This window comes from Cheilinus undulatus, linkage group 10, assembly GCF_018320785.1.
Source record: "Cheilinus undulatus linkage group 10, ASM1832078v1, whole genome shotgun sequence".
NCBI lineage: Eukaryota > Metazoa > Chordata > Actinopteri > Labriformes > Labridae > Cheilinus > Cheilinus undulatus.
Window position 1 is genome coordinate 39,984,520 of NC_054874.1, and position 25,379 is coordinate 40,009,898.

The 25,379-nt window shown below is 39.3% G+C and overlaps 1 protein-coding gene across 2 annotated transcripts in view; it reads right to left on the reverse strand.

Annotated features, from left to right (window-relative positions):
• Positions 1-25,379, reverse strand: part of fstl5 (follistatin-like 5) — a 314,218-nt gene that overhangs the window by 106,797 nt on the left and 182,042 nt on the right. The window contains exons 7-8 of one of the 2 annotated variants that reach the window (XM_041797753.1): positions 5,862-6,028; positions 2,302-2,313 (exon numbers count right to left, since the gene is read on the reverse strand). In XM_041797753.1, coding sequence (XP_041653687.1) covers positions 2,302-2,313; positions 5,862-6,028 — 179 coding nt within the window. The remainder of the gene's footprint in view (positions 1-2,301; positions 2,314-5,861; positions 6,029-25,379) is intronic. The other variant, XM_041797754.1, reaches the window with a different exon arrangement.

The window sequence follows — 25,379 nt, forward strand, 5'->3', positions numbered from 1 at the left end:
GTGAAAAAATGTTGTGACTAAAAGTAAGGACTAAAATATAAGGAGTTTTTATTGACTAGAACTGGACTAAAATGACAACAGTAAAAGTGACTAAAATGTGACTAAAACTTTAATTCTTGTAGCATGAAGAAAAAAGATAGTCTTCAATCGCAGGGTGCAAGTTTAGTTCAGTTGGTAGAGCAGGGGCATTGGTACACAGAGGCTTCTGGACTCCCAGACATGACTCTGATTGATGCATGTCAACTCTCACTCACCTGCCCCACATCTCCAGTTTCTATAAAAGCTTTCTAGTCAAAAAAGGCTGAAAGTCCAGAACATAATCTTTGTATCTAACAGCTCTCTGACGCCATCACTCAACTGTCCACAGAAATGTTACACATTTGATGAAAATACATGCCAACTTCTCTGTGATCTTTTCTTTTTTAAATTAATTTCTCAATCCTAGAGATCAAAACCATCTGACATTGATTAGTAAGTGGACATATGCCCTCAAACTCTCTTCAACCTGCACATCATACGTCTACTGATGTGTGATCTTTTCCATTTATTATGAATCTATGTTGTTTCAGAAGCTTATGAAAAGGTCAGAACCATGTTTTTTCTAACAATTTTATCAATATTACTAAATCTACCTATAATGCAGTCCTTCTTATATTTTCAATATAAGAATCAGTGATTGTAACTAATTAGATGTTTTATAATGAATTCTCATTAGGGGTGTAACAGTTCACAGAAGTCACGGTTTGGTTCATACCTCTTTTTTTTTGGGTTGTAGTTCAGTATGGGTACAGCTCATAGATCAAAAAGGAACAAAAAACACCAGATTTATTATCATAGATCACCCTTAATTATTATCAGCATTTTTTAACTAACAGTGCTGCTTATACTTCGTTCCATCCAGTGTTTACAACTAGTACAACTAAAAAGAGGAAAACCCAAAAATATGCAAAACAAAAAGCAAAACAGAGAATAACAGGCTAATATCTCCTGATTTGAAAAATAAATAAATAAATAAACAGAACTGCAAAATGCAAAATGCAAAGTAAGATACATGTTTTTAACAGCATATACTTTATTTATGATGAAGTGTTACACTGTCATTGGGATAAAGCCTGAGCAATGGTTACTCGTGCAGAACCAGACTAGCTGAGGTAAACACAGGACGAGACGTTTAAACGGAGTCTGAGCAGAGCTGTTAAATACACGCTGGCAGCCAGGGTACTGCTCTGGTGTTGTCAAATTAGGCATGTATATATTTTTTTAATCATGATTAGACACATGAGGAAAAAGGTTGGGAACCACTGGATTGCACCACTAAAAGACAGTGAAAAATACTTTATCATAAAATAATACAAGTGCTTTTATAACGAAGGCATCTTTATGGCTTTGTTACTACCAAAGAATGTGACACAATTCAGTTGTTCCTATCAAATTACTCTAAATACTACTGATTTAAGGGGGACAATTCTTTGCTTTAAATGCTTACAGTTTTTTTAGGATGTTTTGCAGGAAAGAACAGACTTTGGCCTGATTAGCTTTCATTTCTAAATCGTGCAGAATTTTCCAATCCATATTTTGATGCTTTTTCATTTTACTCAACCAAAGAGTGTCCTGTGTTAACAATAATAGGTAAAGCATTTTTTTTTTCAATTATAAACTTTTATGAAATGATCGATTCAGAATAATTCTAATTTTTTTTCTGATTTTCAAGATTCCTGAGGGAGACTGAAATAAACAAAGTATCGATCCTACTCAAACACTGTGTCTGAGTAACAAAAGCTCTTATATTGCTTATTTTCTGCATCACAGAGCTCCTTAATGAGCTGAATGAAGCACACTACTGCACTGTATAACATATTTCTTCATAACCACAAACCTAGCTGCTGTCTTTGTTCTCTTCACAGCTGCTGAGGGAAACTGTTAAGTATGTTTACATTAACTTTGTTACCTGAAAATTCATACATTTAACAGGAAGCTGCGAGCAGAAGCCCATTGTGAGATAAGCACGCTTGATTTGGTCTCCTCACAGGACATGTTGACAGAAAAAAATAAATATCTGATAATTTCCCTTCATACTTCACTCTTATCAGGGTATGTTTGCATGCATTTTATTATTTCTAAATGCAGGGACATAAAAGTATCATACTCATCTTATTTACAGAGTTTAGCCTGTGCAATATTGATTACAGCATTGTGCATTTGTTGTAGGCAACACATTAGCTTTGTGGGCTTTTTTGTGAATGGAACACAAATGAGAAGAAGTGTTTCAGTCTGTTGAAGAGAAACATTCAAACAGCCTACCTGGGACGGGATCTGTTAGGGAAAAAACAAGTCAAACATTGATAAGTTTCATTCAATCAAAGCATTAAAGCATAAAAATACAGTACAAATCCTCAATGTAGACTTAACATATCATTATCTAAGAGGTACAGTATGTTTCTGGACTCCAAGACCACATTATTAATACAAGGGAAAATACCCTACTGATCATAGATGAAGATATATTAAAACCGACCACAGTGATTCAGTAAGATTTATGTGTTATCTGCCTTATAAAGATGCAGCGCTTCATTTATCCGTCCTCCGGGAACAGCACACTAAGAATACAAATTCTATCACTTGAGGTGGTTCACACTGATCAAAAGTGAATGCGGATGAAATAAATAATCACATACATTCAGTGTTACATGAGATACATCTCCCCAGCACAGAGATAATAAGGAACTGGCCAGAATAAGGCATCAGGGCGCTACAGGAGATAAGAAAACCTTTTCGATGGACAAGATAAGAAAGCGGAAGAGGACAGAGGGTTTCATCACACACTGTTCTGCTTCATGTCTTAAATCAAGTCCTTTTAAAGCACAAGTCTTCAAAACACTCTCTGCTTTTATTAATTCCACATCCTTCCAAGATTTTGTTGCAAAATCTGATCTTCTTTCATTGTGACCTTGCTAGCTGACTTTGCAAGTAGGACATGTTGCACCAGAAAGTAGCTGAGAAATACTCTGCACAATCTTCACAGTTGTGAAAATGGGTGGATTTCAAAACTTTTGAAGAATTACAAAATATCAAGAGTGTTTTTCATCTGCCGTGCTATTTCCGGGGCGGCAGATTCACCATCTCCAGACGCAAACACAAGCAGACACGCACGCACAAACACAAGACTGTCTTTGGCTCGGCCACTCAGGGAGGATTGAAATACTGACAGCCTTGGATGATGATGCAATAGCCAGCAACTGTCAACTTCATGGAATTACAGTAAGCTGCTTTGTCAAAATTTAGAGAGGCTCCATTGAACTCTGGGATACAAGCGCACCACTGGGATTAATGCCGATGCACCAAGTCTGAACGTCGGCAAAATTTCAAAAATCAAACACGATCTGAACTGGGAGGGCCAGCGAGATCAGAATGTGTGAAGCTCCCATGTGTACTCACAGGAATATGACTCTAATTAAGGCTGGCAGTGGATACTCACAAATATTAACAGCCAGCAATTATGCAGAAATTGTCTGCAAGGCAATTTAGAATGAGTCTGAGGATGCCAGGTGCAGACAAAATCCATTCTCCTCTCTGGAAGGAACAACAATGATTGACTGGATGTCTGAGAGCCAAAAATAAATCTGGATTAAGCTGCGGTTGGTGTGTTCCCACTGGTAGTTTCTCTCTGTGCAGCGTGGTTTGCACATATTTTCTGATGAGTCACAAGAGACTGTAAATACTCATGCTGATTCACTTGCTGTGCTGCTGCAGATGCTCAGGAAGCATTTTGTGCGCTGGCAGGGGTTTTAAACTCTGGGTATGTTAGACGTCAACAAAAAAATCACATCTGACAATTGCAGACCTCCAGGGTCAAAGAACATGCAGTCTCTCGGTCTGAAGAGACAGTTTAGTCCCAACTCAGTCTCCCTTCATGAAGCTGCACTGGCATCATCCCAACATGGTGCGTGCACCACGGGGACAGAAGAAGCAACAACATTAAACACAGGCGCTGTAGAGAGCCAGGGAGTAGCAAAAGTTGTTCAGGGTTAATTAAAATGCAGACTTTGTAGCATCTTTCTTTTTTTAGCTCTATGATGTAAAACCAAAGCTAGCAGTTCTGTGGAATGAAATTGGATTTTCATGATTTCCAGGTGTGGGATGGTTGGAAAGCATGAAAGGCCAAGTCTTTGAACACAGGATGTTCTCCTGTCCAATGTCTTATTAAGCTGAAAATACAGACTGTAGGATTTTACAATAGAAAGATGAAAAAAGATGTTATTTTTAAAAAGTCGTGATATTAAATTTTGCAAAGTCCAGGAATTTCAAAGCATAAGAAGTCATTTTATGTCCTTGCTCTGTGCACTGTCATTATTCCAGCCATTGATGAACTTCACACAAAGCTTTTTTTTTTCTGCTACAATGGAAATACTGAAAAGCATTTGGCAGCAGATTCTTTCATCCCTGCTCTGATATGAGAATAAAAAATAGACCTGTTCACGATCTGATATTAGTCACCGGGAAACTGATGACTGTGAAGTGCACACAAAGAGCACACCTGGTTGGGACACTGAACTCCGCTGTGTATCTCCAGGCAATATTATAAGATGAAACAAAAAACAGGTCTACTGCATCCGCAAAAAAAGGATAAAAAATGAAAAAGACAAAACAGTGGTGGAAAAAAAAATCAGTGAAAGATAGATCAAAGTCTGCTTTGACCTTACAAGACCTTGCACCTTTTCTTTTTTTTCTTCCATAAATCCTCCAAAAGATATTCAGAGCCGTTTTAAAGAAATAATCTGACTTGACATTTCTTTTTCTGTTACTCCCGGCACTTTCATACATCTTCTTTGGCTTCAAATTTCTTAAAAGCAGTCATAGTATATTATAGGAAATGGCTAAAATATGCAAATGGAGGAAAGCTGTAGCTCTCATGTGCATGGCCTGAAAATCACCTCATGATGTTGCTGCAGCTCGTAATGTGCATCCTGCAGCATGAGAACCAGAACCAGTGTGCTAGTTTAGAGCCAGTTGATGGTGCCAAGGATGACTGGCGACAGCTGGGCGCCTCTTACTCATTTTAAGGGTCATCAACGTTTAATGTTACATTAGTGGCTTCGCTGGGTCTCCCTTTATCTACTGCGACAGTGTTGACTTAATTATGCACAGCAGTATCACACTCATCTTGGTCAGCTCTGACACACACAGAAGGAAAGGGGAAAGAGGAAGACAGCTGCCTCTTCTGTACCTCGCCACCTAAGTGTCCTTCCTCCTTTTGATGTAGATGAAAGTGACGCAGAGGGCTGTCTGAGGCCGCACTCGCAGATTAAGACACACATGGGCATATGCGCACATACAGTCTTTCACAGAGCTGTAAAAGTAGGTCCTTCCTCTAGGGCTGAACCCCTTTGGTATCCCCCCTTCATCTTCTTTCTTTGTCTGAAATCCCTGTCCCTCCCAGCAGTCTCTGAACACAGACACCAGGAACACAAACTGACATCCTGGATTACTGTCAGGCCTACAATACAAAGCCAGAGCCAACAGTCAAATAAAATGTGCTGACAATCTGAGCCGCTGCCAAAAAAATAAAGTCGGAATATGACCAGAAAGAAATATAGGTTGAAATTATCTGGAGTTTACAGCTCGTACAGAAAACGTGGGACGGCTCTGAAACAGTCGTTAAGAATTGATGATGCTTCAAGACGTGAAAACACAACAGTTGGACCTGTGCGCTGCCTGTGTCAGAGCCATTCAACTATAAATCTCATTATATATTTATCCACCTGTCAATGTATTTATATGTCCACTACCCATTGATCTATGTTATTTACTTAACCATCTCTCCACACATTAAACCAGACAGAGTGATGACAGCCAGCTCTTACATTGATGTCTTCCAGGTTCAGTGAGTTCAGGTATTGATGGTTTCTCTTCCACAATATAGGAGGTCTCCGCTCCCCGGTGATGCCACATGTCATCACAGCACTCTGACCCACTGTTACCGTGGTGACGCTCACTTTTTGGTCATCTGGAAGGCTGAGCAGGTACACATCTGTGGATGAGAGAGAACAAAACACAACATCAGATATGTATTCTTTAGGAGAATTGTGTGGTCTGAGTTCTGAGATGGTTTATGAAAATGCAGGGAGAAAGTAACAATTTAAGGTCTCAGTCAAACTTTTAATGTCTGTCTGCCTGTACTTTATATCTGAAAACTGATGGACTTTTTTGTCTTGCAAAAGCTCATAATGCAGATAAACTTCACAATGCAAGATTTCTTTCTACATTTTCACTTAATGAAGCCTGAAACAATACACAACAGTGTCTCAATTAGCAGCAGCGATGCTGTGCTATAGAGGCAGATGTTTTATTTTTTTCATTGAAGATGCACTGAGGCAGCACAATTATTGCAATTTGCAAAGTAATGGGAATAGATTAGGTTAAATGTTCTGTAAATCCTTTGCATAATTTATGTAATGATACAATAATGGAAGTCCTGCTTCCTCTGCTGATCTCTCTGAGGACCCTGGTCCACCACCTCTTTTTTAGCTAACAGCACAAAAACAGACACATCTGGGAGGCAGCAGTTCTGCTGGTGTAAGCGGGCTGCTTTGTAACTAGAGGTTGGAATATTTTTAACATGCTCTCAGCTCTGAGAGTATTAAACAAGCAAGATAGGCTCTCTACGTAGTTGTAAAAGCCTAGGAGTGCACCTTTTCTGATGAAAGAGACGTGGTAAAAATAAGCTTGCATTGCCAGAGAGCTTCCCCATGGAAACACAGCCCTACACTCCGACCCCAGTCAGTGCTTTGCCTGATTCTGTAATCCTGCAATACCTAAAAGTTTTTGGAGCATGTTTTTGGTGATGATGAAATGTGGTTATGTTCTTTACGCTTAATTTTTTCCCATTACTGAAAGCACACAGGGCCACAAAGGGAAGCTGGGGTGCATTCAAGGTCAGCGTGGTTAATGCTTTTTGTGTGTCCACTGTTTTGATGAGACGATGAGCACAATGTACACTCACTAATTCTTCAGCTGTGTTATGTAACATAGTCTGTGAGAGAATGCGATTTAATCTTTCTCTTGGGCTAATGAGCAACAGAGCAAAAGGAAACAGAGACTCAATTTGTTCTGCTCCTAAGGGCGTGAAATACAAAACCTAATGAAAGAGCAGGTCCAGCAGACAGTGTTCAGTCGCCACAGCCCCGAAAATAAGGATGAGAGCACCTTCAATTACAGCATGACTCTAAAGGCCCCATGCCGATGGCTCTTGAACGCTTTTTTAACCTTCTCTCTCATTTGCTGTGTTTGCTCCACTTGTTGTGTCTTTGAGCTGTGAACTTATAGCCTCATAGATCCCCGGCCATTCACACCAGAGCTGTGAGAGAAGTCGAACTTTTTCAAAAGGAATCTCACAGCTAAGACTTGTAATCTATCATTTGGCTCTGAGAAACCCCAGCTAAGCTGGGTCAAATCTCCGTCAAAATTACAGGATTAATAACAGACGTTTCTTCTAAGTGGAGTTTAACTCAAAGTTTGGATGATTAGACTCTCAGAGGAGAGTTTGATCCGACTCTGTGGTGGTTTGGGGGAATAAGGTTTAACAAATCCACGAACCTTACTGTTTCTTGGTTGTAATCCATATTAAATTCTCTTCTTCTGGCATCTGTTTCAAAACATAAAACTGATAAACAACCAGGTTTGCATCATTAAATTTCCCCTACTGGTAACTCAACAATTATCAGTTTTCTTGTGATAATAAAAATGACGATAACTGAGAATATCATCCAGTAAGTACATACTCCTAATGTTTTTCTATTTGTTTTCATTGAGGAGGAAATCAAGAAAAAGATGTCAGCTAGCCAAAGGTAGCTAAAACCTGCCAACAAAATGAGTCCCTGGCAGACTTGGAGCAGCAAGGAGGTCAAAGGCCTCATCCAAAAGTACTAAAACTGACATTTAGAGCATCTAACCAACATGAACCTGCCGTGTCAGTAAATGCACCATCCCCTTGAAAACACACTTATGGCTGTGTAGTCAGGCAGTCAGGTGTTGCACAGCATGTAGCCTGCTGGAAACCCAAAAGAGGAAGAAATAGTCACATGACACCGCCCCATCCAGTCCACTACACGGATGTGATCAGTTGTGAGTCTTTAAAAACTTTCTCCTGAAAAGCTTTCATAAAGGAAAACACGTAAATAAATAATTATCCATTGTAAGTCAAGTTTATAAATTTGTTCCCCTCTCATAGATGACAGGCTGTGATTGCCAAATTTGAGCAGACTTTGTCTAGACCTCATCCCATGAACACCTGCTGAACTGAAGAGAAAAGAACTGCATGATTTTTGTGCAGCACATACTGAATAAGCCTATTCATTCACTGACCTTGACATTGAACTGTTTCCAGGAAGAGAGAATTTGAGACAGTTTGACAATTTACGCCGGGATACTCCATGATGTACAAATTCATAGTAATTCTTGGTAATTCTCGTTTCAGCTTGCAGCCTTCATCAGGGTCATGGAGAGCAACATTGTTCTGCTGATGTTAAGTGGATGGAGAGGGTGAGTCGCATTAACCTATGCCATTTTTATTCTAGGTATTTATTATAATTGCAATTGCCTATCCATATTACTGCATCTAGACAAGGATTTTTTAAAATGGGGGTCCTGACATCCTGGGGGCACACCAGACAGGGCAAGGGCATTGTACAGACTGAAGCAAAATTCAATAGTGATACATATCATCTAATAATTTTATTTCTGACTGTAACATTTTAATCTGTCTTTTATGTTAGTTATCGGTGCATGTGAAAACGTGTGATTCACTCTATTTTTCATGACTGTTATCTACACTTGATTGAAACATACAACCTTATTATTAATGCTCTACCACAGCTCTCGTTAAGAAGAAATAACAAATATGTTTACTGATACTGTTGACTTCATTAGAGAAAATGTTCGTTTTAGGTTTTTGATATTCAACACCATTATGTACAAAGAATTCACATGAGGTGCATTCTAAAAATGGGGGGTCCTTGGCATGGCAAAGTTTGAAAACTCTTGATCCAGACTATTACTCTTTACTACAACAACAGCTAGTTTAACTCGTTGAACCACAACAAGTTTTTTGATGTAATTTTTTGTTTGCTACCAGCTGAGAGGAGGATCAGGAGAGGAGGGCAGAACCTTCTTCCAAGCAGAGAGGGCCAACTGGACCTGGGGGCGGTGCTAACTCCCCACATGACATCATGAGGGGAAAATCTGAGAATGCTTGTTATAGCACACATTTTCTGAAAGGTGGAGAAAGACAGGGGGAGGAATGGATTTTTCTGGTATTTGAGGGGATTGTGGACAGGCCAGGCGCACATATTTCTGTTAGAAAAGCCTGAAAAGGTGATTTTTGCAAAATATGCCCCCTTTAACTTACAAGGGAGTCTAAGCAGCTTGATCTATTTAGTTACATGTTCATTTCCACTCTATGGATCCATACAAATCTGTGAATTCTGGTGATTTCTTTATAAGAAACTGATTTTGAGAGCATGGAAACCTAAAATCTAGCTGAAAATCACTTTTACCAAGACAGCTTTTATTACATTTTTTAAAGAAGTCTGCTAGAGTTTCTGCTCAGCTTATCTCATAGCCTTTTGACAGAAAAAAAACCCCATTGTATAATGTAATTCAATGCAACACTGCTTCTGTTGGCTGCAAAAACAGTTTTTACGAAACACATCAGAGGCAAAGTTGACAAAAATTGAACACTTTCAGCTCCATGAAACCGGTGTTTGTTGCCAAGTTGTTGCAACAGACAATTACATAACACAGGTGCTATTGTTACAGAGTCCACTGCCATGTATTTTTAGGTGCTACAGTCATTTTGTGCTGTATTCTGAATCATTCTTGTTAGGTTTGGATAAGGCTCTTTTATCAAGTTTTCAACTTCAGCGCCATGAGATAAGAATGTTAAAACAAAAGTTTCATTACTGTTATGCATACAAAATTATCTCACCCACAAGACAAAATGAGGTTCAGTTTAATCATTCATTAGTGAAGCGATCAGTCTTTTATTTCTAAAAAGCAAACATGAATGTGTTCATTCATTAGGAAGTCTCTTTCACTGGCTGATGATTAAAATGTCTTGTGATGGCCTGCACAGAGGGACATTCCTCCTGTCATAAACACAACCCATCACTTACACTGATGTATAAAGAGAAGGCTTTATATCGTACATGAAAAGCAATAACAACATTAATAAAGAAACTGAAACATTTCCCTTGTGGACATCATTATGTGAGAGAAATCATTTGATGTAACTTGTTTGATCAGTAAAGAGCTGTTTGAATGCGGTAAAGATGTGACAACAACAGTCGGCAGGGGTGAAATGAGAGCCAACATGGGGTGAGAGAAAAGAAATTACTGTAGAAAATGAAAAAGCATAGAGAAGTCATTACTATAAAGGTCCAACATTTAACTGCAAGTTATACAGTGAGGCAAACTTCTATTCAAGTTTGGAAGAAGTGTAGTCCTCAAGAGTGTTGAAGATTTTAAACCATCAATATTTCAATCTGAGCTAGTGCAAAAAATCCTACAGTTGTAAAAAAATTATCAGATCATATGACACATGACTGTGAGTCTGTGTAGTGGCGTGTGCACTGCCAGGCAGAGAACAGGAGGGCCAGGTGTGTTCATGCGTGTGGATTAGTGAGGCAGAGAGACAGACAGAGCACAAGCTGATGGCTAAAGAGCATTAATGAGCTAACAATCTCCTGACCTAGCAGGGAGTGCTGAAAGTCAGTATTGTATTTCATTATCAGGGCCAAGACTACTCTTGGTAAAGTTGTTTGGAAATGCTGTTTGAAAGGTTTAATGTGAAGCTCTTCTGTGAGAAAAATGAGTCCTAGGGTAGGTCTGGAAAGATCTGACAATTTGTTGGGAAACAAATACAGCAGGTGACGCACATGTGTAATAAACAAGCAGACTTGATGCCAGATTTGTTAAAACTTTCAGAACAAAAGATGAAAGTGAATGCATCTGGTGGTTCTATTAATCCCTTATTAACATGAACACTGACACAATAAGCTGAATGTTGAGGTCGTAGTAAAGTCACATGCAAGTTCACAGCGGTCAATAGATTAATGTCTCTGTGCTATGGCCTAGAATTTGACTTATTTTCCTTAAATGATTGAAAATATGGAAAAACATTTTGGTTAATAGAGGCTGTACCTCTATTAACCTAGTCACATAGAAGTATGAATTGTAAGCAAGTTCTATCAAAAATTTATGACAAAAAATATCCAGTTACACTTATTTTGAGCCACATTCAACTTAAAAGTCCAGATAAAAATCTAAGCTTGAAACATAAAAGCCAAACTTCAAGGCCAGTAATGAGGATAGAAATTCAACAAATGCCAATGGGACCGGCAAAATTCGCTTGAGTGTCTTGAAATGTGACTCACTAATTTGGATGATATACCTAATATCAAGACACTCAAGTCTGGCTTTCCTTTTTTCTGGTTCTGCAAACCTAAATCATTATGACTTATGATTTAATTTTCTAGGTAAGAAACTTCATGGTTTTGTGTGATAGTGTATTTCTCTACAGACATGAGTGGTGGAAAACCTAAAATGGTACACTCTCCCTGCTCTCTGACACATTAAATGACAATTACTCATCAATTCACTAATGTCAGATAAGCTGAAATACATTCTAAATAAATTAGATCTGTAGGTCATAATTTGGCATAATCACTTTTTCTGAGGGACTACCAGGCTTGACTCTGATCATACTGTTAACAGAGGCTGAAGAAAAAGCAGTAAATGGATCTCCCATCAGTCAGGAATGCCTAATCCACGACACTCCTCCTCCTCTCTGACACTATTAACGCCACAGCCAGTCGAACACCATGCAGCCACTCTGTGTTCTCCATGGTGTTGAGATGAAGGTGGATGGATACGCTGACAAAAATCTCCTACAATAATGTCCTCCCTAACCATTCAATTACAGCCCCCTTGTCTCTTAATGCTTCTGGAATACGCTGCGAGCAACAAACTCGATTTGCTGCTGATCCCAGGGGATAGAAATGTGTGAAGTTACAGCAAGAATTTAAAGAAGAAAGTGTGCCGACAGGGGAAGAGGCAGGCAGGCTCCATCATAGCTTTAGCTGGCTGATGGAGGAAGGGGGGGAGTGTAAAAGGAAGTGAGGACTAGTATCCGACCTGAATGAGAAACTCCTCAGAGAGATGGAAGTCTGGGCTGCTGGATGCGACTCAAACACTTTGAGTCCTGCAGCTCCTCCTCTGTGAGAGATTTATCAGAGGAGGAAGTGGCCTTGGCTCTTCTTTTTGGTCTGATTTGAGGCCTGAGGGGACTCTGCCCCCTGGGACGGATCAACCTTCTCCGTCCAAACCTGTAATTAGTGATTAACTGTGAAGCCCGGACTTTTGATTTACTCCGCTCTGCACCCAGAATGGGATGCTGGTCGGTGCCTCGGCGAGAGGTAAATCACCTACTGCACTGGAGGCAACAAGCTTGTCAGGGAAAATAGCATGGGCCTGCAGGACGTAGCAAGGGGCCGGCTGCATGAAGACAAATTGCACCGAGGTTGCTTAGCCAACCCCCTTACTTCGTCCTCTATCATGCTCTGTCGCTCCCTTTCTGCAACACGGGCTTTCTTGCTCTGTCTCTCTTCAGCAGCTCTCTCATTCCTCTAAAACACTCCCTCTCCCACTCCTTCTCAGTGATGTTCGATACTACTAAAGCTGAACTGTTGTGTAGCCCTGTTTGCTAAAAGTTTGACATTTTGAAGTGCAGATAAAAGAACTTTCCCTGATGCTGAGTATTCGTAGCCCATGCGTAAAGACTCTAAAGGGGAAAAAACACACTAAAAACAGAATGCAGATTCATGTGAGCAGTCTCTGATCTTGGATGGTTGAGTAGATTTGTGCAAACTCTCACCCAAAACAAGAAGAAGTGAGTTGCTTGTTTTGATACTGACTCGGTGGGCTTGAATGTTTGACAGAGGAAGAAAACAGTTTGAAAGCAGCAACACACAGTCTCTTTGTTTTCCCAAAGAAAATACGAATTTTTTCACTTCTCATGTTGATCTACCGCAACCAGCCGCAGTGCCAAACAAAGCCACTCCCTGTACGATGCAGCAATAAAAAAAAACACCAATCAGGTGATTTTTTTTTTTACTTTGAGGTTCATCCATGAAGACAAACACACATGTTGACAGAGAAAGATCACATCTTTCCTCCAGCCCAGACTGTATTTATTCCTCTTAGCTGTTGACAGAAACAAAACTCAGTTAAAAGAAGCCTAAAATATAACCAACCACAACGCTGAGTCAGGGAATGCAAACAGAATAAAGGCAGAAAGGAAGTAGACCATTCACTGAATACTGTAATCTCCCCTGTGAAAGAAAAGTAGACCATACAGACATCAAGACTCGAGTCTATTTCTGGAGAGAGCTGCTGTTTTTAAATGTAACATCTTCTTTAAGATACCCAGGTCTTCTTTATTCCTATGAACAACTTGTACATGTTTTCTATTGAGTTTTCAGGAGATTACATTTTCCAAAATAAGAAATCCTCATGTTTTCTCTTGTCAACAGTTTTTGTTTTGCTTCTTAATCAATCATGTGTTGGGTAATCTTTGTCGTATTCAGACTACAGCTAATGCTTGCAATGTTAGTCTGCTTTACATCATTGACCCTCGCATTGTTGCTCAGATCATGGAATCTATCATTAAATTTAAGGCTTAACAACAAAATGATAACAACAATAAATTATTGGAAGTAGGTCTGTGCTCAGAAAATCAATACGGCAATTAATTGATTCATAATCCTTGCTGATTCGTGCAACAATACAGATGTTACAGAATCAAAATGGCCACACATGTTGTGACGATAGCTGTGAAAAACACATTGCCAACAATTCTGTCAACAAAAGACAAAAGTCAACAGCAGACGCTAAACTGCATGAGCACATTTTTTTAATTTAAAATAAACCAGCATGCAGAGAAAACACACCGCCAGCACAACTGAAAGCAAAGATACCAGAAATTTGAGAGGTGGACATGAGTCATGCAATATGCAAGGTTGCAAAAATAAACAGAGCCAATCTCTAGCTGCTCATGACAAGACTTCTCACTACTATAATAAGCAGTGTGTCTGTAACAAATTCTTCTTAGGTGTACTGGGTCAAAACTGGTGCCATGAAAAAATTATGAATATGTACAGATTTTCTGTAAAATGCCAAAATGTTGTGCCGAGTCATCATTTGTTGACTTCTGCTGCGTTCTATTTACCTCGGAAGTCGGATGTCAGATCTGGTGCCTAATCAGCTTTGAAAAAACAACAGCTAGACTCACAACACAGGGTCGGTTTGTCTTACCAACAATGAATGATGCTATAAAGCTGAAATGTCTGATCTGATCTAAAGGGAATATGATCATAAGCAAAACGCTGATGCTTTATTTGTTAAGATTTGAGCTGTCCAGTGTAGCTGAAAATGAAGGCTTCTGGCAGCTGCTTATTGAAAGAGTCACACTGTTAAATCCCCACTTGTCGGTTCTGGTGTCTATGTTTAGTGATAAAATAAACTTATATACAATTCTATTACTAAAATAAAAAAATAACTATTAACAGCTCAGTGATTATAAATAAGGTATCCTAACTGATCTCTGAGGACCTGAATTTAAGTGTTTTTAGTTATAGAATCTGTAAAACTTTGTCACTGTTGTTATGCTCTACAATAAAGAACAGCTACCTGCAGTGAATTCTGTGTAGGGTGTGTCTACTCCACAGAATCAGTCTGTATCATGATGCATATCATATATTGATGGTGTTGGTATACCCACCTAAAGTGACAGTGAACTGGATTGTGATGTGTTATGTTGTTTGATTTAAATGTCATTGCAGAGGCAGGGAGCTGCACATGTCACATGCAAACAGTTGAGCATGTGTGAAGTATTAACCTGTTTAAATTGGCTGTATGTAACGGTCACTTTTATAATGGCAGTAATTCAATAATTAATGAACAGTTCCAGGTTAAAAGTTAATCAAAGACCTTTCATGATAACAATGAGATTCTGTTGAATTAGAAATAAATCAGTGATGAGTTTTGTTTTCAGAAACAAGATTGAAATCCATGATATTCCGACTGAGACCTCTTTATTGTCTGTCAAAATACAGGCAGAAGAGAGGTCATCAAAGTAAAGCTATAGAAAAACAAAAGCTGGCATAGTAACAAGCATGAATGTTTCTATCATTTAACTTCTACTGAATAACTGTTTATAATTCCCTAGCATTTTAACAGCTCAATGTTGTTCAAGCAACAACCCAATTGCCTGAATGTCCATGTTCTGTTATTGAGTGAAGGGATAAAAATGAATTTGTCTCTTTACCTGATCCATTGATTAACCCAAAACATGATTGACTCAGTCAGTTATCATTTAACTTGTTAGTCGCAGCTCTAACTGAATTATGATATTCTTCTTTATGAATTATTTATGTGTGGTCTATACTATCATGGTCAGTGTTTCCACAGCTGAAGATTCCTTTAGTTTTGTTGTTTTAATCCACGACCCAAAGATAGCAATTCAATTTCAAATTGTGGCATTATTAACCCAAAAGTGCTTTCAGTTCATAAACTCTGACTAAAGAATCTCAGCTCTTTGATTTTTAAATCATAGCAAATTGTATAGTTGCAGATCTAAATCATATACATACTCTATGTCAACAGCAGAGGTTTGATAACACACTTAGCTCATGAGACAACGAGACGTTACACTGGCTCCTCGTATCATTTTACCTTTGAATCAAAATCATTTATTGTCATTGTACACAGGTTCAATGAAATTGTCTGCAGTTCCATTCAGTGCAATTATCATTTATTATTGAAACTGCTCTGGGATAGGTGCTGTTTTTCAGTCTGTTAGTTTTGGTTCTTAATTTCCTGAACCGTCTTCCTGAGGGTAGCAGTTGGAACAGGTGATGTGCCGGGTGGAATGAGTCCTTTAGGATGTCCAGGGCCTCCCTGTGGCAGCAGGACCTGAACAGCTCCTCTAAGGAGAGGAGAGCACAGCCAGTTATTTTCTGAGCTGTGTTGATGACCCTCTGGAGAGCTGTCTTCTCCTGAGCAGTGCAGCTGGAGAACCAAACTGGGTAATGCAGTATTCCAGTACACTTTAAATGGTGCATCTGTTAAAGGACACCAGCAGCCAGGGCGTTGCTCTTCAGGACCCTCAGGAAGTGGAGTTGCTACTGTGCCTTTTTGATCAGCGCTGTGGTGTTGGTTTTCCAGGTCAGGTCATCATTCAGGTGCAGTCTCAGGAACTTGAAGTCTGAGACCCTCTCCACACAGTCCCCGTTAATGTGTATGGGCTGAGGGTCAGATCTGTTTCTCCTGAAGTCCACTGTTATTTCTTTAGTGTTTGTTGTGTTGAGGACCAGGTTGTTGATGCTGCACCATGATGACAGTTTTTTGACCTCATCCCTGTACGCAGATTCATCTCCCCCTGAGATGAGTCCGAACACTGTCGTGTCATCTGCATACTTCATGATGGAGTTGCCTGGGTGGGTGAAGGTGCAGTCATGTGTGTAGAGAGTGTAAAGCAGGGGACTCAGTACACATCCTTGTGGGGAGCCGGTGTTGAGGCTGAGTGCTGTGGAGAGGTGGGGCCCTACCCTGACTCTCTGTGGTCGGTCGCTGAGGAAGTCCTTAGTCCAGATTGATAAAAGAATATATAACAGGAAGATCAGCTTCGATTCAAACGGATCAGGGAGGGTCAGCTCTGCTGCATTTCTGAACTGGCTGCCACACTAAACAATTCTAAAGTGTCAGGAATGCAACATCAGGGCACTTTCCACTTCAACTGGGCCACTTCATGGCGGCTGCTGTTCAATATATGCAGTCTGTTCACCTCAAAAATAAATCTTGAACATTTTAGTCTTGTGAGATCTTGTGCTAGGAGCTCTCATTACACCCCTAGTCATCAGGGAAGTAGTACTTCACAGTAATCAAAGAAATCAAAGAGAGAAAAGAAGGTAATGTGAGAGAGTTTAACTCCTGAGTTCATTACATAAGTTGATTAAATTAATCCCACCAGTGTTGCTTTTGTATGATGTGTTCCTCCTTATGGTTAACAGTTAACAGTAAATGTTATCCCAACATCAGACTCATAATTAGCATCACCGAGCCTCTTTAAAGGTAGTAACTCCAGTCAACATCGCCTAAGACCATCATACTCCACATGTCCACAACCTGATTTATCAAAATAATTTCATGTTTTATTTATTTGAAAACCAGGCAGCTCAACTTTGGGTTAGAGAAGTTTGGCAGCATTTTAAAGGCAGGACTACCTTTGATGTGGATTCTGAGCTTTTCCACTTAAATGAGATTATTTTAAAATGCTCTCAACATTCCCACTCCAAGGAAACTACTCCAGGCATGGCTACAGTGGCCGGTCTTTCAGTATCTATCATCATCTCCTGTCTCGTACTGCTGCGTCGAGACAACTGGAGGAAAAGTTTGTCTTTTTGCAAGATAATAGGTAAAACATGTTTAAAAATGCAAAAATGACAGGTGTGACGCAAAGGGCGAGAGGCTAATAATTACTCTGTTCCTCCCTCCTCCCACAAACACTCTAAACATCAAGATGGCTGTAAAACTTTAACAAATGGCCTTAGTGAGTGCATTACCTCCGGCTGAACAGCCTTCAGTCTGTTTCTAAAGCAGCTGTTGGGAGAGATCCTCAGGGAGGGCCGGCATTAGTATGCAACAGAGCCTGAGAGGAGCTCTAATTGGATTAATTTTATCACAGCTACCTTGTGGAAAACAACTAATGAAAAATCCCCTATCTCACTGCAATAAGTAAATCATAGAGCACTTAAGCTATAGCGCAGCAGAGGCTGTGATTTAGTGGTTCCATTGTATTTTAACCACATAAGCCTGTATTTCTTCCTACTGCATCAGATTGCTTTTTTAATTAATTCTGGGTTTAAAGTTGACTGATGCCTGTTCTATCAACAAATAAGCAGTACTGGAGGCATATTTGCATTTTTGTGTTATGAGATCTGTATATTTAGCACATGCACTGACCTCCTTTCTCCATAAAAAAAAAAAAAAACTCAAAGTGCTACAGTCCAGTAAGCTTTCATCCAACTGTCTGTATGTTCTGTTTGTTTTACACCAGCATCAGCTTCACAGCACACTTGGATAGCTGCAGAGCTGCAAATAGTGCATGCCAACACCTTGGACTGGCTGACAGGAGATGGTAAATGTTGAGAAAAGAGGAGGAATGTAGCAATCTGTTTACAGTGAACTGCTAAACAATCCTGACAGCCAGAAAAGCACATTGAACCTCTCTCGGTCTGAGGGCCACAAAATAAATTCAGAAAGAGCGTTTTCTTCTAACTGTGAATTCAGAGCAGGTCCGTCTGATGTGTGAGGCGCCATTCTCTGAATCCACAAAATCGTAGACCTCTGAAACAGCGTCACTGCCTTCAAAGTGACGGATCCTTATCAATAAAGTTAAGTTCACCACATATAGGAAGTGGAATTTTGATTTATGCAATTCCAACAGCTGTGTAGAAAGATTAAACTTCACAAAGCATGCCAAAAGGGAAAAAAGAGTTAGGGCTTCAAAAACAGCAGGGAGTATCAGAAAGATGCAGCTTTCCAGAGAAGGGGTGTGGGCTTCTGGAAAGGCTGCTGTTGTTGATCCTCCTTCATTTAGTTTCATTCTATGTTAGTTGTTTGACTTCAGCTGTCATTTATTCATCAGTTATCCTTTTGTTTTTAGATGCAACACTGCAGTAGCTGCTCTTAAAAAGTAGGAAAAAAACACACCATTTACTTTGTAGATGAGTCGTGTTTTCATGAAAATGCTCCCAAAACAGGGTGTGAAGCTCAAAAATCTCTTTAGGGGCTATGAACTAAATAACTTGTTAAACAAGTCATTTCTGTCCAGTCCTGTGATATATAATCTGGGTATTCTCTGTTTTGGAGATATTATGAATAACTCAAGACTAAGGAGTTTCTAGGACTTAATGGAAACATAAAAGGGCCTGTGTCCATAGCCTGCATTTTTAGCATTGGCAGCGCCTTTAGCCTCATTTTCGGAGCACTTCTCAATCACGTTCCTTGTTGCTACGTTACAAAAAATGAATCCTGCTTTCCTTGCTGGAATCTGTAACATTGTGCTGAAATAGCCGTGGGCTTCATATTTTCATATTTCAGGGAAATATCCCACAGAGGACATGGAGACAATGTAAAGGAATCCTTTCCTGACACAGGAAGACCAGGGAATGTACCACTACTGTCAGAAGCCCCGCCTCTTCCTGGTTTTTTAATTGGCAAGTGAGGGAGAAGTGACATTGACGAGCACAGCGCTGTTCCAATGAGTGAACCGTTTTCAACTGAGTGCTTTAAGCATGGCAACAACAGCTAGCCCAGAGGGCATTGAATGTAAAGTAAGCGCTGCCAGCGAGAAAAAGCAAGCTAGAGGGTCTTTGCAGATGACATCACACAACAACCTGTTGGGGGGCAAGAAGTAATTTCTGCACAAATAAATGCCACCAAAAGGCCATGTTCTGTCCAGTTAACAACAATGCCAAGCATTCAAAGTGCAAAAATAAAAACATTCTAAATCTTAAACCTTTTTTGCACCCCGAAAGTAGTGATGTATTCAAGTAAAAAAAAAATAAAAAAAATATCAAGGAGAAAGCAGGCAGAAATTTAAAAAGACTTGTCCGTGTTTCCTCAGCTGATGTCTGTCCAGTCTCTCTTGTTGTGAAAGATCCAGATCATTTGGTTCAGCTTAGTAGAGCTGGTTGTTTGGCTCCTACATAGTTCATTTTGTTCCAGTTTGGCTTTTTAAATGTAGACTAAATAACAACTAAGGATGGAGGAGAGGAAACTGACACTCAAACTGGAGCTAGCTACCCTGGATCACATTTAAGAGTGGTTTTGTGGAAATGCTCATTTGTTAATGGCACATAATTACTTGGTCTCTTACCCCACAAGGTTTATTTTGTTGATAGTACATCATCGCTTCATGTTTGTGACAAAATGAGGGATTTTTCATATGTTGAATGGGCTCAGCTAGCCTCTTAGCTCAGTAGACTCAGTAGTAGTAGACTCCTCAAGATTCCTTGTCTCACTTCATCTGGCTAGACAATGTGAGACTTGAGGAGTTCTGCAGGACTGAGTACTTTGTGATATTCATCACCTCCACAGGTAAATCAGTAAAACTCTGAGTTTTTTTTTTTAAGTGTAGGAATTGTACTGAATATATGTAAAAAAATTTCTGATGATAAGTGCAGTGAGAGCTCAAATTATAACCTTCCTCTGTTCCCATAAATTCCTAATGGCTGTCTCTCACTTCCTGTCCCCCAACAGACATTTGGGATTATACAACCTATGGACACAGCCCCTTAATTGCCACCCAATACTTTTTTGTTTCAACAGTTAGAATCTGCTATAGTTGCTACTAACATTCTCACAGACAGGCCACCTGTTCTTCCTCCTATAGTGGTGTTATTAAAGAAACTTTTAGGGCTCTCTATAGGACATGTATCTATGTTTTACAGCACATTTTTAAAGGAAATACAAATTCCCTTAGCAATTGCATCAAAATGGAGCAGAGTTTTCCCTGAATCATCTATTGACTGGTTTAAAGTTTGGCAAAATTCATCTCATGCATCGCAAAATCCAAATTGTAGACTAACAAAACAGCTCTCCCTTTAATTCGAGTGAGGAGCAGAGGCAGCCTCAGTACGCTGTGTGGTTTGTTTAAAAAGCAAGAGAGCTAAGAAAAAAAATACAGAAGGCAGCTGCTGGTGAACAGAAAATGTAAAATAACCCCAGTCCTGTTTTGGTTTGAAAAGTCAGACCTGGAACAATTCAAAACAAGTTGCAGAATTTGTTTCACAGTTGTTGCTGCCCCTCAAGGCAATATAACTGATTTATTAAATCAAATGAAATTCAGGCCCAGATGCAGATGTAAAATCAAAAGTGGTTAACTCACTCGTATTACCACTACAGCTGCAAAAATAATTGCTCTCCCAACACCCAGCCTAACAGATCTGAACAGAAGAGCCATTACACACATTGCAACCCACACAAGCACCCACTAAACATCCATCTCACCCCACTGCCCTCTGGTCAAATACGGAGCACCTAGGTGAAGGAGGGCTCGCTTTTTGAAGAGTTTGATCCCCGCTGCTGTAGCTGCTCTGAAACAAAAGGCCTCGCTGGAACAGGCCAGTGTGTGAACTTTGGTTATTGTTTGCTTTCTGTTATGTGGTTTGTCAATGTTCTGTTTCCTGATTTGTTTGTATCAGATGGAAATTGTGCTGTGAAAAGGAATTTCCCCTTGGGGACAATTAAGTCTAAGTGGGTTTTCATACATAAAGTTTATTTGCTTTATTCCGATTCAGATGGTCAGTGTAGTTTATGACCAGCTGATTTTGAAATTGAAATGAAACTTCCCAAATCAAGAAGCAAGCTGTTCCCCAGTTACCATAAAAATAGGAAAACAAAACAAGGAAAAAAAAACATCCCCTTTGGCTTTCAGGCAAGTTGATATTAAATTGACAACATAAAAGAAATAATTATAATGGAAAAAACAGTTTTCTTTTTCCATCTCTCATTTTCCATTCTCTTTTTTTCTGATACTCGTCTGTCATTTACCAAAAGTGCTAAATGGATGACGATTGGTTTGCTAATGTCTTGTTTTTCTAATAAAAAAAAAAAAAAGATCACTGAGGCTGTAACATTATTCTTTTTTCACAATAACTGTACCAGGTCATAGACATCGAAAAAAAAATGTGACAGCCTTAGTGATACGATTTTTGTTTTGACTTTTTAAAACCCGGACATCAAAACAATATCATGTAAATAAACCGTTTTTCATTCTTTTTACTAAATGCAGTTTTTTAAATATTTTTTTTGATTCTCAGTTTAATTTTTAACTCTCTCAAAGGGCCAAAGGCATGTTTTTTTCTGTAAATCATAGGCACTCACTTGTTTTTTCCTCTTAAAGCTCTCCATTGTGTCATTCTAATAATGCTATCCATGCCTTTGTAGCTCTCACAGAACTTAAGTGAGACTAGAACTTGGCTGACTTTCAGGGAGTCTTCAAAGATTAAATCCACACCAGTAAGTCCAACATTGGATGTCTTTGTATCCGTTTATAATCCATTTTCAATCATTCCTGCTGCAAGCGAGGTAGCCTGATGCCATATTGTCTGATGGTAACCCAGAATGCAGTGTGACTGGGCTGGGACAACCAATAGCAGGCTGTTCTGTCACCACATCATGCTTGCCAAACAGCACATGTGCACAAGCTTATAATCTGAAGTAGAGAGCCTGAATGACTCATTAAAGAGAGAAAGAGACACAGAGAGGCTGTGATTCGTCCCTCGGACTCACTGCAGACAGAAACTGCTTTAAATAAAAACTCAAATTCCCTAAAACACAAGGACTCCTTTTGTAAATATGTGGATATATTGAAGACCTTTTGTGACAGAATGATTATTTTCTAATTCTTTGGTCCAAAAGAGATGGGAGAAAAATTTTTTTGCAAAAAACTCATAGTCATTGATTTTTACTGTGTGTCACACATAAAAATCTTCTTTTGTATTTATAGTCCCATAACTTTTTCAAATTCAAGTGACATTTCTGCAGCACACATATTCTTAAAACCCAGGCTGTCCTGAAAAAAGATGTTTAGTGCTTGACTGTGCACCACAGGGTTGATGCTTTACAAGCTTTTCAAGACCAAAAAGTTTGTGATAAAACTGACAGAATGAGCTACCGTAGCTGGATTCTTAACACATACTTCAGACCGATTTCTGACACCAGTGATCAGCCTCTGGAATTGCAGTGACTCTGTCTACTGTGTCGTTATTTCTAAATCCTGTACAGCCCTGTTAAAACCTGTGAATATTCTAACCAATCATAACTTTTACTTACATTTACAAATTTCTTTTTAAACCATTTATTCTTTGCAGCTCTTTGCTGAACTGTGATCTGATCCATTTAAATGAGCATAATGAGGAGCCTAGAGTCGACTACACCCTTTTCCAACTAACTGCTCTTTCTTGACCTTGATTAGGATACACAGGAGAAATGCAATAGCATGCTTTTTATTAAAATTAAAAATAATATGGTCTTTGTTGAATACACAACTTTTTGAAAACACACAAATCCTTCATTTTTTTCAAGTTCAAGAGGAAGAGAACAATCCTCCCTTAAGAATTGTTGAGAAAATTGCCTTTTGTGCTTCAGTTGAAGCTCTCTCAGAATTAAAAAAGTAATTTAACTTCTTTGAAATCTCTCTAATATATTCAGGAGATGGAAAACTCACATGTTAGAAAGTGAACCATGAATTATAAAACAATTTTAACACCACTCTTGCGGCCTGTGTAGAAAATGCTCAGCAGGGGTTTTGACAGGAAAAAGCTTGAGTATCCATTAATTTGTCGCTGTGCCATGGTCGCTGAATAACAGCAAACCTCATCTTAATGGAAGGAGCCGTCTCTGGAGGAGGCTGGTTTGGATGTCTAATTATAAACTTTACAGAAGTAGAGAGTGTAAGTCAACTAATTTTCAAGCTTGGCAAACTTTCTGCAAATGTAGGGATTACTTCAGACTTGGAAGCAAACAAGTCTAAAGCTGTCTCGCATTACAAGAAAAGACAATAAGGAGAGGGATAAAATCTGTTGGATGAACTGAAACAATAAAGGAACACAGAGCTGCTGGGGAGAAAGCTCAACAAAGTAAGAAGAAAATCACAACTTTACAGACAGACATGATACAATCCTGTAACTCAAATCAGGTAAAAAGGTTGACATTTCTGTTTCCTACATCAGTATTTGAACATCAGTAATTTAATGATATGATTGCTAACCCTGATCATCACGTTCCCTCTGCCAGTGATAGCGATCTCCCATACCTTTGACCAAAACTACAACTTTGACTTAACAGACAATGGATGAAGCTCAGCGTTAGTTCATGCAGGACTCAGTAGTCATATGCCCAGTCGTGATCAGCTGAAGGCCATCTGATACAAATTATCGCATCCCAACTTTTACAACCAATCATAGCTCTTTCCCTGCTTGCACTATTGCTGACGGACCATGCTGCTGCTGCTGCTGGCAAAGCTTAACCTCCTCCACCCCAGCTTCCTCCTCTATAGCAGAAAGCTTGTTGCACCCTCATATTCAGATTCATGCTGCTATAGATTAGTTGCTTTTGAACTATTTTTTAGTGTATTCAGCACTCATTGTCATAGATGTTTCTATCCATATGGGGGTTTCATGATCTCCCTGGAAAGTCAAAGCATGCTGCTTGACTAACCCAGGAAGCATCTTTTGAGTAGAAGCTTTTCCAAGTGAAGTAAACTGTAAATCCATTTTGCACTAAAATGGTAAACATATGAGAAAAGTGTTCCTGATTGAACAAAGCATAGTTTGGTATCTTCAGCTGTGGTACGACCAGATTGACTGGACTCGCTACATCAGTATCTTACTTTAAATCACTTTCAAAGACATATCCACATCAAAAGGTCTTCCTGTAAATTCTCTGTTTCATCCCTGGTGCTTTTTCTATTTATATGTTCCCTTTATGCATCCATTGATTTAATTTGTATTCTTTTATTCAATCTTTTTTTCTATGTATCACCTTTAATCGTTTCATTCATCCACTGTTTTATGTGTTTCTTTTAATCTGGGAAGTATTCTGTTTTATTCAATAATTGGTGCATATTGTATTGTTGGGCTTTATGTTTTCTAAGGAACGCTGCTGAGTTGGTTTATAAAGAGTCATAGAAATAAATGAGTATTATTTTTATGGCTAGACAAAATAAAGATTCCTATAGATGTGCTTTCAAAAGGATAAAACTGTCCTTGAATATGGCATTTTATAAAAAGCTAAATGTTTGTTAAAAGTATTCTCCTTCTGCTTCTGGGCTTCCTTTGAATACCTTAATCTGCTTTTATTACATGAAAATGCACTGGAGATGCTGGAGCTTCACAAGGAGTGGACTGAGGCTGGAGTCTGAGGGTCAAGAGTCACCAACCACAGATGTGTTGAGGAGATGGGTTACAAATGCCAGGTGTTCCTGGTGTCATGATGTCATAAGCTTCTCCCCTGGGCAAAGGACAAAGAGAACTGGACTGTTGCTCCCTGATCCAAGTCCTCTTTTCAGATGAAACTAAATTATGAATTTCATTTGGAAATCAAGGTCCCACAGTCTGGAGAAAGATCTGAGAGTCACAGAATCCAAGGTGCCTGAAGTTCAGTGTGAGGTTTTCACAGTCAGTGGTGGTTTGGGTAGCTGTGTCATCTGCTGCTGTTGGTCCACTGTGTACACTTCATGCTTCCATCTGCTGAGAAGC